This window comes from Anopheles nili, chromosome 2, assembly GCF_943737925.1.
Source record: "Anopheles nili chromosome 2, idAnoNiliSN_F5_01, whole genome shotgun sequence".
NCBI lineage: Eukaryota > Metazoa > Arthropoda > Insecta > Diptera > Culicidae > Anopheles > Anopheles nili.
This window is the reverse complement of record NC_071291.1, coordinates 12,658,351-12,676,390: the sequence shown is the minus strand read 5'-3', so window position 1 is coordinate 12,676,390 and position 18,040 is coordinate 12,658,351. Positions and strand designations below refer to the sequence as shown.

The following is an 18,040-nucleotide window of genomic DNA, read 5'->3' as shown; positions in this document are numbered from 1 at the left end:
GGTACGCGCACAGGATTTTCAGCGGAAAATTGTCCGATCTCAGCGCTGGGATTTCGAAGCGGTTTCACGTGAAAAGGAATGAATTTCCAGCACCCGCCCCCGAAGCCGGACCGAGCCGCTCGCAACAACTAACCTTCCGGTGAGACAAACGAACACGAAAAGTCACCAACCGCGGCCTGCTGCGACGAGATCTAGTCTCGTACTGGCCACGCCAGCGGACGCATCCCGAATGTGCGCCTCCACCATGCATCCTGCATGGGAACGCGAGTTCGCAACCGAGCCACGGTCGCCGTACGCAAGCAAACCGGTTGTCCCGTTTACACCCACACCGGGCGGGAAAACCGAATCCTCCTGTGGCGAGCAACAGTTTTTCCGGAACCGTACCGAACCGACGGTGCCGACGTTCGAGCGTTCGTGAACCACTCGGCAGCCGAAGGAAGGCGAAGGAGCGCTTTTCCAACGCCTCCTGCGTTTGTAGGGGATTGCAAAGCAACAACAAAAAATGAAATAAAGCAGCATAAAATAGAGAACGATATACCGTTTGCTCCTTGTCAGGATCGTGCGAACGGTTCGAGCCCTCTTTCCAGTGCTGTTGGGGCTCGCATTTTCCGAGCCAGATAGATGAAGAATGCTGCCTTCCGACGTCGTCCGTTTTACTGCTTTCTTGGGCTTATCCCGTTCCCTCCTGGCTGCTACCACGCTCCTGCCGCGCTCAACACCGGAAACGTGTGTGTGAGTGTGGGTGGCCCCAGAAAAGGAAATGATTCGCACCCGTTTTGTGCGCAACAGGGTGAATTCATTCGGACAAAGTCGACGTCGGAAAGTGAATGGAGTTTGGGGGGTTGGACGGACCAAGCAGCGTGCGAGAGTGAGAGAGAGAGAGAAACAGAGGCGTGGAAAGAAGAAAAGGAAATCATTGCAGAACAATTTCAACAAGTGGCAGCAGTGTGCCGTTTCTTCGTTTCGCTTCCACTTCGCGGTGCTGGCCCTTTTCTTGCCCGCGCTGCGTCCAGTTAAGCCAGCAAGGACATCAACGGTGGCCAGGCGGTACCAGAATCCGGATCCATTCGAGGCGATTCCATCGGTTCGATCCGATACCCTTCTAATGCTCGCGCTTCGTCACCGTCGCCTTGCGAACCGTTTATCCTAAATTGAAGAAATGGGATGAAAATTTATGTGCGTACATTTCCCGGCCCCTGAATCTATCCGCGACTCGGCACACACTAGTGCCAACACGCATCACGAGTCGGTGGACATGGCCACACCATACCATCGCCACTCAGTGGTAGAAGCAGAGACGAATTCCGGCGGTAGTTCGTCCTTTTTCTAACCGATCGAATCGTCACCCTCCCGTCACGTGGCGCTGTTATACGGGCCGGCTAGTGCCCCATGAAATTCAAATTACAATAATATGATATCAGTTACTCACTTGCCGCAATTTGCATAACAGATTTATCGTCCTGTGCGTTCGCTTCCGCAAGGTCTCGCTTTAGCTTCCTGGTGGAGCACAGCGGTTAAGTTAATCAACTGGTGACCGGGTGGCTCCTCTGTGGAGCGCTACTTGTTTTTAAATGATGATTTTCCCGAGTCTTGCTGCAAAGCAACGCTTAATTCTCACCATGTGCCAATACCCTTGCAAGCCAACTTCTTATCACTGACGCATGGCGACGATACACTGACAGATCATGGCGATTGTGGAGAAGAACTCTCAGCTTCTGGTCGTACAAATTAACGGGCGCCTCCATCAGCAGACTACATCACTCCTTTCTGCTAGCTTAGCAGCAGATGACATCACCATTTAGCGGAACGTTCGAATGCGTATGGACATCGGATCTCGTTCTCGGTGTCGGTTCCGGGAACATTTCAACGCTAGCTGTGATCTCACAACATAAAAGGAAACGATTGAGCTCTAGCGAGTGGGAGAAAAGCATCAAACGGGGGAAAAAAAACCTTTGACATTCCACATTCCATTCCCAACCGTGCCATTTCTAGCAGGAAACGTTTCACTCACCCGTGCGGATCGATCCGATAGCTCGAGCAGCCTCCACATTCTCCACTTCGATGCAAAAGCGCCGGTCCATGAACGGCATGTTTGAATTTAGATCCTGGCGCCACTCACAAGTACCCACTCGGACCTGTCAGAAGCATTCTTAGCGACCGTGTGAATGGTTCCGATTCCGCAGCACAACTACGTCACAAGGTCTATGGCGCGCTTGTGACGCCAGGCCTGGGTTTGGATTGCAAATTCAATCAATACCCGTTTTAATTGGCTCTCAGGCGCGTCCGATGCGGTGCCGAGGCCGAAATGGCTGTGTTCCGGCTGGGCATTATTATCCTCCCGCTAGTTCCTGGGCTGGTACCCAACGATCGATCTGCCACAGCCCGCGATACGTATGCCAGCTCCCTGTTTAGTGGCTGTAGAGCTCACCCTTGCCAGGATTGCCACGATGATCGGTTGTGGTCTACTAGATTGATTAGCAGGCTAGTGGATTTATCCATTAGCTAAGACGCTTCTGCAATGAAAATGGTTTAGGGAGGATTTCCAGTCTTGTTCCTGCACGAAGTGCAATTAAGTAGAGTCAATTCGTGCCTCATCGTTCGGGAAGCCATTGTGTTAATTATGCACCGTTTTCCACAGGTGTTCACAGGTGATAAAATTTCCAAACATTCAATCAAACTGGAAACGGTTATAAAGATGTAAAACACAACACATTTTCCTGTGCAACACAACCAAGCTAACAAACTGCTTAGAAGATGCAAGCTATTGGTAAAAAATATGCTTGCTTTTGCAAACTCTCTCATGTTTAACAGAGCAAAAAACGAAAACAGTTCTTTTTGGAAAAACTGCTTTGAAAAAAAATGTTGTAGCGTGCAAAAAATGAGGAATTTTCTTAAGGTTTCGTTTTGCTACCGTTGCTACTCGTTCCCAACCATTCTGTAAAGATTCTTCCCGAAGAGACTGCAAAGAGATTGTGCAAAAATAGCACCTTTCCTACCTGCGCATAAAACATGCTAAAAAACGAAAGTCGTGGAAAAAGGAAAAGGTGAACAACTTCTCGTCCGTCTCGTACTTATCGCGTTTTCAGAGCCACGTCACGTCAATCCCGTAGCGAGCAGCAAGTTTCGCACGTTTACACCACGTGATGTACCATCAATCAGGGTAATCAAAGGGCATCATTTCGCCAGTGGTGTTTAGCCAAAATCGGCAATCTTAGAATAGATACTTTTTCCACTATCCGCTCTGCAGTCCTACGGCCAGCAGGCGCAACTCAGTTTCGAATATAGTTGACGGTTGATTTCAAAAAATAACAAGGATATGCCTAACAAAGAAAACAAATTGATTGCGAGCTTGTTCGTCTACAGAAAAAAAAAAGAATTTTTAGACAGTTTAACCAAACTTGCGTATGTCAGCATTCAACTATGCTTGTGAGACGGTTTGGCAAACACTGACTCGCTTGTTATCGGTTACGCCATCCTTCGAGCTCGTCAATGACAGTGAGAAAATAATTCAATCTACCCGATCCTTTCATTTTATTGATCGCTTCCTGCTTAGCATTCGCTTTATACGACCATTTTTCACTTGCAATCGGTTTCTAGAGCCTCTAGGACGTTTTTTTTCTACTCCCAAGAATCAGTCCCTGCTGCCAATCGATAGGCACATTTTGAACCCGAGCAAGCTAGCCCGGATGTGAATTAAACACGGCGCAATGACGCAGTGATAAAATTCTCCCGGTAACGTGGTAAAAAATATCACTCCACACGCCATATTCTCGGGCAAATTAGTTTCCTATTCACATGTCATCAGCAAGAGTGAAATGTTATTCGCAGCATCAGACACTTGAGCACATCATGGAAGAGATGGAAATTGATTCACAAATTCTCTCCATTCTCAATTCTTCTCATTGTTCAAAAACTAAAGATTTCCACAATTTCACGATCTAGCTGAACTGAAGCGGATGTAAGGATATGATTGAGGATAAAAATTTAACAGAATTAATATGGAAAGCCACTAATATCGGATACACTTAAAAGCTCCAAAAGCTCGTAGTTCATGGTTTTATTCTGCTTTGTTGCAAGTTGCAGGCTCCTACAGCTCCATCAGATCACAAACTAGAATTTGGAGTTGGGAGTTCGCTTTCCGGTCGTGGTTTCTATGACGAACACCACCAAACTCGCGACAATTCCCAATGTCATGATGTAGAACGACGTTTGTATGTCGACCAGCGTGAGTTTCCGCAATGACGACTCGTCCCGCCGTTCGATCGTCTGCCGGATGCGTGTTTGCAACGTTAGCGCATCCTCCGTGTCGGTGTACCACTTTATACACAGTCCTGACTCGACAAATCGATCGATGGCTGCGTTGAAAAGCGGTGCAAAAGACCATCCCTTTCGGACGATGTACGCCAGCGAGTACACCCGCGGGCATTCTTCGATGACGTGCAGCATTGGCTGACCGTTCGAGCGTACATATTCCGTGTTGATGATGAGATGCACATCCGAGCGACGCTCGATGCTGCACATATCCCGACTAAAGGCTGCACGGTGTCGAGCGGATTCATTTACCACCAGCAGCTTTCCCTTCAGCGATCGGAACAACGGACTAAGCGTGTCATTACCAAAGATGTCCAGCAGCGATCGGGAGGATGTTCCTATCGGTAGTCCGGACTGATCCAGCGCTGCCAGCGTGTTAATGTCGCTCAAGTAGGACTTTGTGCTGAATGCGGTCGTAAGGGTGCCCTGTGTGGGTTGGAAAATGTTCATCAAAATTGCCTAGGTGAAACGTTACGCTTATCACACCTGAAACGTTCCGGATATGATCAAGTTGGCGATGAGAAATGCTGCCAGGAGCAACCGTTCAATCGCACGCACCGGTAGCTTGGTCGAACTCGCTCCCAGAAACACAAGCCACATTTCGATCGATAGCACTGAACAGCGATTACGATCGTACTTGAACGGGTGTCGTCTGTATCGGATCACCGACCAGCGACGTAACGCGTACCAGCAGTAACCTCCAGCAAAACCGACCGCTACGAACGTCGCCCAAACGTACGGATGAAAGCAGAGAAAGATAGCCAGCCATTGTGGAATCTCGAGCGATTTGGGCGAGAGCACACACAGCTGATCCGTGTAGATCTGATGCAGAAACTCGATGTCCTGAGTGCCGTAGTACTTCATGAAGCGGATGTTGAAGGACACATCCGTGCGATGATGGAGCAGATCACCTAGCGATCCTACGAAGGTGTTGTTTCGTGTCCGAAACCCGTACTCGAGCCCGTCCGATGCGTCCATCGTTTCCGCAGTAAAGTTCATGGCTGATGCCAGATTTCCAAGCAGCATTCCATCCAACCCTCCAGATCCATTTGATGCGAGAATAGCCTGCTGGACGTAGCGTACATTCCGGAAAGATTCGGGAAGGTTACCCCACGGTAACAGCGTCGGGTTACGTGTGAACACCGTGCACCGTATCGGTAAGCCGTTAAAAACACCTTGCAGCTTCGGACCACCAGTCGCCGAGATTGGTTCGAAACCTTGTTGGACGGAAAACGGCTGCAGCTGGTCATGTTGACTCGTGTGGAAGGGATTGAATAAATACAGCTTCCGAAGCGTGGAAAAAAACGAATTAGCTACGCACTACTCTGCGCCATTATCGAGAAGTACTTACTAAACCATCAAAGGTCGACAGTGAACCAACGGCTAACATCAGATTAAGAACGGAGTTTTCACGCCACAGTCACGAGATCGAGAACCGTAACTCCTCCACGTGTACAGACTCTTTCTCTATGATAACCAGGTAGTTCCCATGTACATACCGTTCGCGAGCATGCAACGGATTGATGTCGTCGCAGTAACGTAGAAAATGGCGCACGGTTGCGAACGTTAGTACAACCGCGATTTCACTATGGTCTGGCAGAACAAGTGCATTACTGTTTAAAGCAATCACATCGCGACCAGCTACATATTCCTCGTATCCCGTTCTGTCGAAATCCATCGGTAAGCTCCATCCGTTTGGTGGCAAGTCCTGCAGCTCGTGTGAAAACGTCAACAACGGCAACTGGAACGCTGCTAACCCTAGGGATTACCGAGCAGAATAGCAGAATATCGAACACAGAACCCCACGGAGTTGCCAGTTTCCGGACTTACATTCGTGCGTTGGTTCCCTGAGCATCCCATAATGTCCAACCAGCAGTACACGGGCACTCCGGAAATAACGCATCAGTAACAAACGCATGCCTTGCTCGAATCTGACCGGAACGGCGAGTTCTTCTTTGGCAGCCCACTCGAAATTCCCTAAAGTGCCAAGGCACATTTGAACAAGCGCTGCCACGATGGCGAAGCCTTTAGCACACATTCTCCGTTCGGCGGAGGATCGAGACAATTGAACGGAAGCAATCTAACAACGGAACCGCCAAAGCTTGCGCTGAACCAGTAGCGTCAATCGAACTGATTCCGTTTGATTGACATGTGTGAGAATGTCCTTCCCAAGAGAGTAAAGCATTACTGGCCTGATGAGATAGTGGTAGACAGCGTGGAGTGATTGTTTCTCATTAGACCTAAAATAAATAATTCTAGGTTATTGTGCAGTTGTACAATGCAATGCGTACTGCCAGGGATATCATTTATTACGCCAACACTACAAAAACACGAACTGATTCTAGCTCACCATCATTATGTTGAATTTTTTGTTGTTGCTGATGCAGTTGATTGTGTTCACTTGCCTGTAAATTAGGTACTACCAGTTACATTTATTATCTTGGTTTGTTTAAGTGTATTACATTTTATGTTTATATTAGGCTCATGTTGCACAAACTATCATTATTTGTACATTAACATCGAAGGAGAAAATTTGAATATTCATTAAAAAACAATTAATATCCATCGATGTCCTATTATGTGGTCGATAGCCTTATGTTCTATTAAAAAATGAACTGATTTATATTGTATTATGACACTGACTACTGTTGGCATATGTGGATCTATATGAAATAGATGTAACTTGTTTCAAAATGTGCAGTAGACGTTTTCCTTCTAGATCGACATTTAGCGGATATTTTTTCGAAGAAAAATATAAATAATCTTGCTTTTTACCCAAAGTAAGAAGCGCATCACTTTCAAAAATCCTGTATTGCTGTGTCCTTTCTTAATAATTGTTTTACCAGCTTCGAGAGCTGTGAGAAAAGCCATGGCTGCGCATGCTATTAACCACCTTACATCATATGGATAGCTATTTTTATACGATGATTTCGATCCCACGATAGCAATCGAGTGATTCTCGTTCGAAATACCAAACATCTCCTTTGCGAGGGTATAATCATCTTCCGGCTCTCCTCTTCTTCAAATGCAAAAACTTGTCCCAGGATAAGCAAATACCGTCCATTAACTGTGGCCGCATTTAGAAGCCTCCAGACGGTGTGTGGGAGAAAATTCTGTTTGCAATACGATCGTCACCTCCCAGTAAAGCCGAAAGGAGTTGACAGCGTTCGGAAAAGCCAACAAGGAGGATCTCATCTCTATGCAACCTACATTGTACCCCTCCTTTCATGCTGTTGGGGCTCAATCCGCCTATTCCTGAATCTTTGCTGATGTGCGACTGAACGAGATCTATTTGGGTTTCCACGTCTTTCTCAGCCGAACCAACGCTAAAGAACTTGGCGTCGGACTTGCGTACTGGTGTTGATAAAGTTAAGTTATTTAATTTTCTCACGAACTTTTCCCTTTCTGCAAGGAATTTCTCTAATAATCGTCGATGGAATTCGATAATAAAATAATGACACCCTTCAGCTAGGGTTGAGCCATCGTTCGTTCACCGACTGCGTTCCATGGCCAACCCATCAGTCTGCATGAATGGAGTACCATTCTGTGAATTACAGTGCGGTTTAAAAATTACGCGTGTATGTAGTGCAAAAAAGGTGCTAAGTTTAAATTTATCAAACATTAAATTTGAAAAAGATACAGATAATTCAAGCAATTTAATAGCCATGTACAAATTGCAGTTTGGAAATCTGCCTTTAATAAAAGTATACGTAAATCAAGATAAGGAATGTATTCACAAATTTTTAACAAAAACGATGAAAATCAACTAAATAAACAGGCTAATAAAGCTGTATGCTATTATATTCTAACTATAGGCAGCATAGTTTTTTTTCTTGCATGCGCCAACGGTGCAAAGTGTTGTGGATCATTAATATTTATCTTGCTGGTAGCGCTGGTTCTGACGTGACTAAATTTCAACGGGAACAAAATACTGTCTACTACTGCGTGTAAGAAAATCTGCAATAAGAAGAGCAATAATGAAATGTCGAGTTTTCCACCACGGGTCATCACGTATCAGTGGTGAGCTTTCACATGATGTCTTGAAGCAGGACGGTGATGGTTCTGCCAGAGAATATATTGTGCTAACTCACGGTCATTTCATGCCTAACTTAGGCGTATCACACTAGCAATGAAATACATCCTTAGACTACATCTCCATCTACACATCCTTAACCAGTGAAAACATGCAAACATGAAAGCATAGAAGTACGAGGAAATAATTTATCGCATGCAGGCGACTACATATATTGGTGGTTGTTGAAGTTCATTTGCTACTGGTAGATCTATTTACAAAGCGAGAAGTTCCGCAATAGAATACTTCCCGTGGGTTGTACAAATTCTGAATAGAATGATCAACGCGTTGAAAAATTTAATGCAATTTATAATCACATTGAACCATGCTTTACCATACTTCAGCATATCGCCACCAAAGTAACAAAACGAGAAACACATTGATTTTGATGACATGAATTATGTAACAGTCTACGAAACGTAATCTTGATGCGATGTAACCGATACTGGCCGATAAGCGAATATTGCCTGACGCCGGTCGCAAAGCATCATTAATTCCTACCATTACCGCAAGTGGGTGATTAATCAGAGCAAAGCGGAAGGACTAGGTGCTCGGTGTGGCGCACCGGATATGGACGTTTCGTTATGCGTTGATTGAATTAAATGAGCATGACAAGTTGGAGTCGATATAGGGGCCATTTCGAGCGTCGGCGCTTAGTACAATTTGTACGACAGCATTTTTCCTCAACCCCATCGGGGGCACAATTAACGAGCATGAAAATGCAATCCCTTCATGGTCGAAAATGCTCTTCTTTTGGTCGTCATTTCATTCAATTGTTGACGATGCTTAAGAGTAGACTATTAGGACGTGTTGCAGAGCGTTCGAAACGCTTCGTCGTGAACCTGCTCACGACAACCTCAGCGCACGGTGTTCGTCACGTGGTCCATGGAGGTCTTCACGTGTTAGAGCGCATCATCTGGATTTCGTGTATCTCGATCGGCGTGTACGGTATGGTAGCACTGTCCCAGCGTATCTGGAACCGATTCCAAACGTCGCCTACCGTTATTTCGATGGATCGCAACATGTACTTGTGGAATACGAGCTTTCCTAGTCTAACCGTCTGTTCACACCGGCGCATTGACGATGACAAGCTGGCTGACTACATCCGGATGCGTGGTTTTGACGAGGACGACGCTGAACAGTTTCGCGAATTTATCGTGTTGCTGGCAAACGTTTCGTACCGCACGTTTCTCGACTTGCCCATGTACAAGACGTTCGGCATCGCGGGCTACGAGTACATGGAGCTGTTGCACAATCTCTCGTGGAGTTTTCAACCGCAGGTCAATAGTGGCACTGCCCGGGTACTAACCGTTCAACCGACGGTCACTGAGCTAGGTTTGTGTCTGACGGTAAATTCTCGAATCGCCACATACGGCTCGTACGAGTACTGGTTGGCTCGTCGTTGGGATCGCGTACACGAGCCAGCACCCTTGGTAGTGCATCCGCTGGACGGTGAGGTGTACGGGCAGCTGATCAAGCTCGAAAGTTCGTACGAGGTGTTTTTCCACGGATCAATGGAGGTTCCCGAAATTTCCAAACGGCAGTACTCGTTCCAGGAGTCGTTCTACACCACGGTCGAGCTTTTGGCGCTGGAGATTTTCACCTCACGCAATGCCCGCGAGTTATCCGTTTCCCAGCGCCAATGTCGCTTTACCCACGAGGGCGATGTCCTTATGTTTAGTCCTGTGTACAGCTATAACCTGTGCCGCATCGAGTGTCGGATGAGATTTGCGTTCAAACTGTGCGGTTGTGTACCGCACTTTTATCGACCCGTTGGGAAGCACAACTTCCGCTACCGCATCTGTGACTTTGAGGGGTTGCGATGTCTTGGACAACGTTCGGGTAACGCGATGTTTTTTTCGCAAAATTGTCCATCATTTCAACAAACTTTTACTCACATTTGCAGAAGAGATGATTACACTTCGTTCTAAGAGGAGCACGATCGAATGCAACTGTGTGCCAAATTGTGATGATTCAAATTTCTTCGTTCAAGCATATGTTAGTAAATATCATACTCTAGTTGTTCATGAAACCAGGCTGTACTTAATTAATAGCTGTCTGTTGCAGCGATCCAGAGAATGGTTCTTAGGTGCAAACCTGCAATGGGGGTTAACCGATTATCCGAAGATGCAGCTAAACAGGGACATCATTTTTGGATTGTCTGATGTGTTTGGTACAACAAATTAGCGATCTTGCGTTAACGTTCACTAATATTGCATTTTACGTTTTTTTTATTTCAGTGTACATTGGTGGTTTGGGTGGTTTCTTTCTTGGCTGCAGTTTGATAACATTTGCAGAGTTTGTGTTTTTCCTCACATGGCGTTTGGTTAAATAATCCAATCGATTTTCACAATCTTGGTGCTCGGTGTTTCTAACGCAATCAGGAATAGGTCTATTTATTTGTGAAGCAAGCAAGTTTGGATCGAAATATGATAGAAAACTACTCCATCCCATGGACAGGAAGAGGAAACTACTCTATCGAAGAAGCCTGGGAGAAATGCTGCAGTAGTTTTCACGCGCATGCAGCACGCATAAATGGAGGAATCCTGTCCAACAATCAACATCATCCGGATAGTTATTAAAGAATGTTTACGAAAATTGGAAATTTTATCCTGGTGCTGCCTAAACGAAACGTTGAAGGATGCAACGGGCACATTCACTATAGCCAGTTTGTTGCGCTCTAGGAAAAAAGCACTGCAAAGCATAGATATTCAAGTTTCGAGAAGTAACGACAGTTTAGAACCATTAAGCAAATTGCCATCATCTAATCAGAGTCTCAGCCACGGTGACTATAGCGCATCCGGAGAAGATAGAGTGTACTATGATCGTTTTCACTACCTTGACAGGTGTAAAGTTATACAACAAATGTGGAAAAAAGTTAATGTCCTCAAGCTACAACATCATGGACTAAATCGAATGCTACATGTAAGATGTTTTCATAATTATAGCGTTGCCAATATTACCTATGTAGCTTTGTTATATTTGGTTTTACAAACTCGCTGTTACATTACAGAAGGAAACACAAGTGGAGATAACTAAACAACGATTCATTAAATCATGGGAAACTGCACGCAAGGAGCAGCTGCAGCAGTCATTATCGCTGCAGCTAGATCAGCTTCATGAGGAACAGCTTATAAAAACACGCGAGCACTCGAATGCAATTGAAGCGGCTGCTTTAATAGAGCAATATTATGATTGGAAACTTGCTTGCATCGAACGTGACATAGATGAATGGATGAGCCGATTTGATCGCGAAAAAGAGCAACAAGATTCGCGTTTTCAAAAAGCACGTGCAACGGAAAAAATTTGGAATGAATTAAAGCATAATCTGCAGCTGTACGAGTTGGAAGTGTCTCAATTGGAGGCTAATTTGAAACGTTTGGAAGAACGAGTAAAATACAAGGAGTTGTGCCAGCGAATGGCTGTGAAACTGCAGGCTTGGTGGCGTGGTGTTATGGTTCGTAAAGGTTTTGGTACATTCGATACCTCTGGTAAACGCAAGAAAACTAAAAGCAAAGGAAAAGGGTCAAAGAAGGCGAAAAAATAAAAATGTCTTTTCACTGAACGATTATCAATAAATCGAACAAGGTCAGTTTAAATAAATCAGCAAATATAGATTCTGTGTCACATAATTCTCCAATTCGTTTGTATTTACATTTTTTACAAAGTTATCAATTAATATACATAATAGTACAAGTAATATTGAACATAATACCCTGCAGTACGTTTATCTTATGTGAACAGAAGCCCTGTTTTTAGTAAAATAAATATATTTTTTTGTTATATTCACTTTGTATTAACTTGACGAAGCATTCGTTGCAAAAATTCAAAACGGTTTCGTATTTGCTTGCTGTTACGTTCTGGGATTTTTTCTTGAATTTGTTGAACAAACGTATCAACCGAAGTATATCCTTTTATTATGTTCTGTAGAATAATTTTATCTTCATCTCGGGTCCAACTGGGATCCTGCGTACTGACCGATTCAACCGGCGGTTCTGACATCTCACGCTTGTCTTCACTATCATTAGGTTTGGGCAGAATGTTTGAGGACGATAGTTGCTCAGAAACCTGCTGGCTACTGTCTGTCCTGCATTCGTGTTCCACGGGACAACACTGCTCATCTGGAGATCGAAATTTGGCTTGCAAAGCACCCGACTGTGGTTCATCGGTAAGCAATTTCAATTTTCTAGCCGTAACTAATGCTTTAGAATCGGAAGATACCACCACCGATCTTTTTGACAACGCGCCATCTTTACTGCATCCCGGAACTGGTGGTGATAATTTTTCTTGACCTGGAGAATTTGTGACCTTACGTGAATTCGGCGAATTGAAACGTTTTTTAATGGGCAACTTTGGTGGTAGCTTTTTGGTGGTAGCTGTTACGAGTTGGCATTCGTCTTGTGAACTCGTACCAGCAATGCAACTCCCTTCCGGAACAACATCACCGTTTTGCTTTATAATACTGTCTTCTAGTACATGAGCAACATCCGCATACGCGATTCCTTTAGGACAATGGACCAAAGGATTGAGACGAATTGCGTGTGCCATTAACGTAGCATCATCACACAGTGTACTTTCTCCCCCAGTCGATGGCATTTCTTCTGGGATGTTCGGAAGATCCGTAGCTTTGGTTACGCAGTTGTTGGCTAAGAAAGTCAATCTAGCGGGAAGAGCCCCTTGAAATATTCTTCCTTGTATAAAGCGTATCGTATTAGAACCACAGCAATTTTCTGGTACTTCCTGAAGAGTTTCAACGTAGGAAATGTGTTCCTGCACCGTCTCTGCATCGTGAGTGTCTGATACTGGATTCTTTTTCATCGTTATATGTTCATAATCACTCGGGAGGGAGTCAGGCGGTCTTTCACTGGGAAATAGCTGTAGGAACCATTCACTCAATAGAGTACTACCTTTTAAAAGAGGCAACACTTTTAATTTCACTTGATCCATCGTAACGTTCGGTTCGTTAGATAACTCATTCAAACAGGCGTGTACCTTTTTAATTTGAGAAGGTTGCTTAGCAAAAAATATGTTGAGCTTCTCCAGGAAATCTGTCATGTTCGTCAGCATGAAGTGTTCCATAAATTTCCCCACTTCTGCAGCTTGGCCTGGCAATAGAAATGTAAGAAACATATCCACTAACTGAGGGAAGCTTTCACCCAACAATTCTTCTATCTTATAGTACAACAACGATACGCGATCTTCGAATTCGTCAAAGTTTTTCAGTATTTGCTCGAATCGTTCAAGCAAGTCCGTGCGATCCGCTCCGAGCAGTGTCTCTTCAACTTTCTCGTAGTAATTGAACGCATACATAGCATCCTTATCTTCCATGCTATGGTAATTGGTGAATCGCTCCGTAATATACTCCGCCCGTACAACTAATGAACCATCGATACGATGACTGCAGGACAGTCTTAGTAGCCCCAACGATGTCGCCCGTTGGGAATGACTCTGTTGCACGGGGTTATACCGAGGGTAGTACACGTTGAAATTGCTACTCATTTTTTGTAAATCATCTAAAAATAGACAATACACTTGCAACTGCTTAAAATGTGCATATACTTGAAAAACCGGATGAGCTGGTTGGGTCAACAGTAAGGCATTTGTCAGTTCTCGCATGCATTCGTTTCGCAGATCCTTCAAATACTTTTTCAGGATTGAGTACAGAGTAGCAAGCGCGGCTGTCCGAAATCGATTCACGAAAATTACACTAGGAGGCTTTTTGTTCAAATTTGATAACGGAGTACTGTCATTTGCAGAAATTAGCACCGAATTATCAGTCGTATTGCTTGGATATTCTTCGAGGGGGATATTTTGGCTTACTGCTGTTTCATTTTGCTTTTCTTCGTTTACGCACTCATTACACTGATCGATGTAAGTGCATTCTGATGGTATTATACTGCTAGCTTGTGATGCCAGTGCATCGCTGGTAGTGTTTTCTGTTGGATTTACGTTCCCACTGTTAACCATCAGATCATAATCAGCAACAGCGCCGACTGCACTACTGTTCATTTGCACTATATCACTACTTATGCATTCTTGCTGCTGTGGAGTAAGATCTGTAGTCATAAGGGTAACTGGTACGTATTGCACGAAAGGCGCCGATGCATCCGGAAGCAAAACACTAACTTGCAATTGATATTCCACAGATGCGCCGCTGTTTTCTACAAGGTTTGATGTTTGATAAAAGTTGCATTGTACAGCAGTTTCTTGTTCATTGGTATGTTTTAGCAAACCAAGTCGGGTAATCTGTAAAGTAGATTATATGGAAACAAAACTTAGTAGCAGTATAAAAAAGCAGCTTTTAGCAGTTTATAATGTAAATTAAATTAAACCTACACGACATATTCATAAAACTACGACAAAACTGGAAGCCAAATTTCCCTCGACATTTTTCGCGTTGTTATGACGTTTTGTTTGGTCCGTATAGAAACCAAAACAAAACAACCAGTACGCAGCCAAATGTCTTTCGTGGAGGAATAAAGAAAAAAATAATTGAAAAACATAAGATTTAATGAATTCTACTAAAGCTAAATTTTGTAAACTTTGAAAACAAACGAACAGTTAATGAATAAAAAATATTAGCAAATTTGTTATAAAGCAAATGTCCATAAAATAATTCGAAATTAGTATACCATAATTCAATTACAAAATTGATCGTCAACGTTTAATCAATAATTTACTTAACTAAATAGTAAGATACATCTATGCAACTTACCCTTTTGTTGGAAAATATGTATTGTTCCCAATTACAATGAAGTACTCCTCTCTTATACTGCGCTAGAGTTATCACTTTGTTTAAATCAAATACTTGCAGCACATGGTCGAAAGGAGGTGCATATCCATGAGTTGAAAAAAACTGTTTCATGTAATTGTAAAAAATAAATGAAAAAACATTCAATTTAAACACAGTTAGGGATAAAAAAAATTATCAGACGTACGTCTACTGGCTTGCACATTGTTTCAGATGGTTTTCGTCTAAATGCTAAATTTTTCAGACTTTTTACGCTACGCATTGGACATAAATGTTGTGAAAGATATTGGCAAACTGTTGTCATAGTCGGTTTTTGCATTCTTTTTCGATGTGCTGAATTTTCATATTCTTTCTTGAGCTTGTCGAAAGTTATTTCAAACCAGAGCGTGATTAAACTAGAAAAAAAAACGTATTAAATAGCTTTCAAAAACGCCAGTCTGATATACAAATACTTACTGCTCCTCGGCCTTGCCAAAACTCACTTTCCGTTTGCCCGGATCACATCGAAATGCTTTGTAGGGTATTAGCGTGGGATACATAAAGGCTTTACAATTTATGATCTTTTCTCGCACACGCCAGTGAAAATCACCCCGGTAGTATCTTTCACGCTTGTAAGCATCTTCAGCGTGTTGTACTTCGTCCAACCAAAATTTTATGAGTGATTTGTTACTATCATTATCCTCTTCCAATTCACTCACCCAACTATTACAGCATTCCAGCGCTAAAGGCAAATTCCATGGAATAATGTTTGGTTTTACTTTACCAATTCTATCCAACTCTTTCAGCATATCTAAGGTAGTTTTACCAAATTTCCAAAATTTTGGATGAGCATAAGTTTGCATGAAATGCTGGGCTGTCAGCTGTACATGCATACGAAGTTGTTGGTGCAGTAATTGAAACTGAAAATCATTTAAGCCGACGTCCGTATTGGACAATTGTACCGTTACAGGAACTTGTGTCGATTGGATATGATATAGTTTATATGAAGGAACAACATTTCGATCGTTACCATTAGAATATGTGAACACATCATCCGGTGATTCCTCAAAAGTCAAATATTTGATGTAAAACTTTGGATCTCTTGAATCGCTAGAGTCGGTTTCAAGTGTACTTTGTTGAGCTACTGTAGCCGATTGATAAGTACTTTCTTCATGGGGTGTTAGATGGTTTTGGGTTGATTGGCATACGTTGTTAGTCAATGCAAACATATCTGATTGATGACCTGCTTCATATTGTTGTAATGTTTGCAATTGAACTGTCACGTTAGGATCCTTTGATGTTGACTGCACTGCATCACATTTTTGAACAGTGGTGGGCGTCATGGATATTGGATTATCACTATTTTCCAGTTCCAGCAAAGAATTGTTTAACATGCTCATACGATCGTTACAGTTCAGTGATTCATTAATGGTTTCAGTTAAAGTTTGTTCTAACAGTGTTTGATCCTCATCTCCACCCATTTCCATTAACTCTAGCACTAGCTCATCAAGTTCCTTTTTTGAAACTTTACTTGTACGCATTTCCTCAGGATCATCTAAAACAAAATGAATCAACAAAATTCATTAAAATTGAATGACATGTCTCTTCGCTGTCTATTTTAAACTTGCATGGTATTCCTTCGGCAGCAACATATTCTGGATCATTATCATCATCCTCGTCCAAAATGCTAGCTGAAATAATATATATATATATATATTGCAATAAGCAATTAAGTGCGCAACAAGTGAAGTACTTTAATGGCTACTCACGCAAAGGTTTCGTAAACTCTTCTAAAAAATCTTTCCAAGCTTGATCCATTTCTACGTCGCATTCATACATATCATTCGTAATGTCTGGTGGCACGAATGTTGACTCTATTGTTTCGATTGCGGTGGTCGTAAGGCACAATTTTGACCGTGTTCGTAATGCTATAATTTCTTGTTCCTGCTCAGATTGCGAACACTGACTATCATTTCGTGCTCGTGGAATTTTAAATAAACCATCTTTGGTGTAATGAATTTCAGAATCATTCTCTTGTTCACCAACCGGCAGTGTAGTCGATGCTGGAGTTCTCGGTTGAGAATCAATATCCGACACCGTTGTATTGGGATCATCGTCTCCCTCGGAGACTCCCTCATCATCAGCAGGAGTATACTCGTCGTCGTCATCATCATCCGAGCCCAACTCTTTGTGAATCAATGCGGTAACCTCTTCATCCGGTGTGGGTTCATTCAATGATGCAATTGGAAGTAGCGTTTGTTTCAACTGTTTCCTCTTTAAACGTGTCAATTTAGGTTGAAGCTCTTCCTTTTCATCTTCATCATCTTTCGTATCTGTATTTGTGTTTTTAATCTTTTCTAATTTTCGAGATTCTTCTTCTTCCTTAAGTCTAACAATAGCGAAAACATGGTCATTGACGACAATTTGCTGCAACAGTTTCAAAGGCATAGATGCAGTCACGTGCTGAATTTAATATTCTCTAAATATTACCTTTAGCAGTTTCTTGATGCAAGCGGGAGTCAAATTATTTTTAACTGCCGAAAGTCGGATGGTTTCTTCGAAGGTCTCGTCTATTACCTCATTATCGTCGCTCGGTAAAGACAGTTTTCTCCTACAACAGATCATTTAGTTAGCGCTTTTTCGATTCATATGACAAGACATAGATGTACCTTTTCCGTCGTAGTTGGCGCACGGGAGCAGCCTCTGCTGAGGAAGGCAACTGATCATCCGTTTTGCTATCATCATTCAAATTGCTGACTTCCAGTACGTGTGATGATTTTGCTTTTGATGAATTTGATTTTCCAGGAGATTCTTCACATTTTTTACCACTGCTGAGCTTGCTGCTGCTTGCTATCACTACAGGTCGTCGTTTTTTTTCAGGCGTCATGTTTAACAACGCTACCAATTTGCCGACGATCGAATTGCAT

At 43.2% G+C, this 18,040-nt stretch overlaps 4 protein-coding genes across 4 annotated transcripts; 2 read left to right on the top strand and 2 right to left on the bottom strand.

Moving 5' to 3' along the window:
* Positions 1-4,110: 4,110 nt before the first annotated feature.
* LOC128728682 (uncharacterized) lies at positions 4,111-5,701 on the bottom strand. The gene is made up of 3 exons (XM_053822354.1): positions 5,663-5,701; positions 4,798-5,595; positions 4,111-4,737 (listed from the first exon to the last, which is right to left on the bottom strand). Exons 1-3 carry the CDS (start codon positions 5,699-5,701, stop codon positions 4,111-4,113), a joined length of 1,464 nt encoding a protein of 487 aa, XP_053678329.1.
* Positions 5,702-9,102: 3,401 nt separating this feature from the next.
* LOC128728576 (uncharacterized) lies at positions 9,103-10,718 on the top strand. Its single transcript, XM_053822242.1, has 4 exons — positions 9,103-10,225; positions 10,290-10,381; positions 10,451-10,556; positions 10,624-10,718. Exons 1-4 carry the CDS (start codon positions 9,103-9,105, stop codon positions 10,716-10,718), a joined length of 1,416 nt encoding a protein of 471 aa, XP_053678217.1.
* A 200-nt stretch (positions 10,719-10,918) lies between these two features.
* LOC128728467 (dynein regulatory complex protein 9-like) lies at positions 10,919-11,930 on the top strand. The gene is made up of 2 exons (XM_053822130.1): positions 10,919-11,308; positions 11,397-11,930. The coding sequence occupies exons 1-2, from the start codon at positions 10,919-10,921 to the stop codon at positions 11,928-11,930; spliced, it is 924 nt and encodes a 307-aa protein (XP_053678105.1).
* A 179-nt stretch (positions 11,931-12,109) lies between these two features.
* Positions 12,110-18,000, bottom strand: LOC128728359 (uncharacterized). The gene is made up of 8 exons (XM_053822018.1): positions 17,783-18,000; positions 17,604-17,724; positions 16,883-17,540; positions 16,742-16,804; positions 15,591-16,668; positions 15,322-15,529; positions 15,099-15,239; positions 12,110-14,629 (listed from the first exon to the last, which is right to left on the bottom strand). The coding sequence occupies exons 1-8, from the start codon at positions 17,998-18,000 to the stop codon at positions 12,170-12,172; spliced, it is 4,947 nt and encodes a 1,648-aa protein (XP_053677993.1). The 3' UTR covers positions 12,110-12,169.
* Between the last annotated feature and the right edge of the window lie 40 nt (positions 18,001-18,040).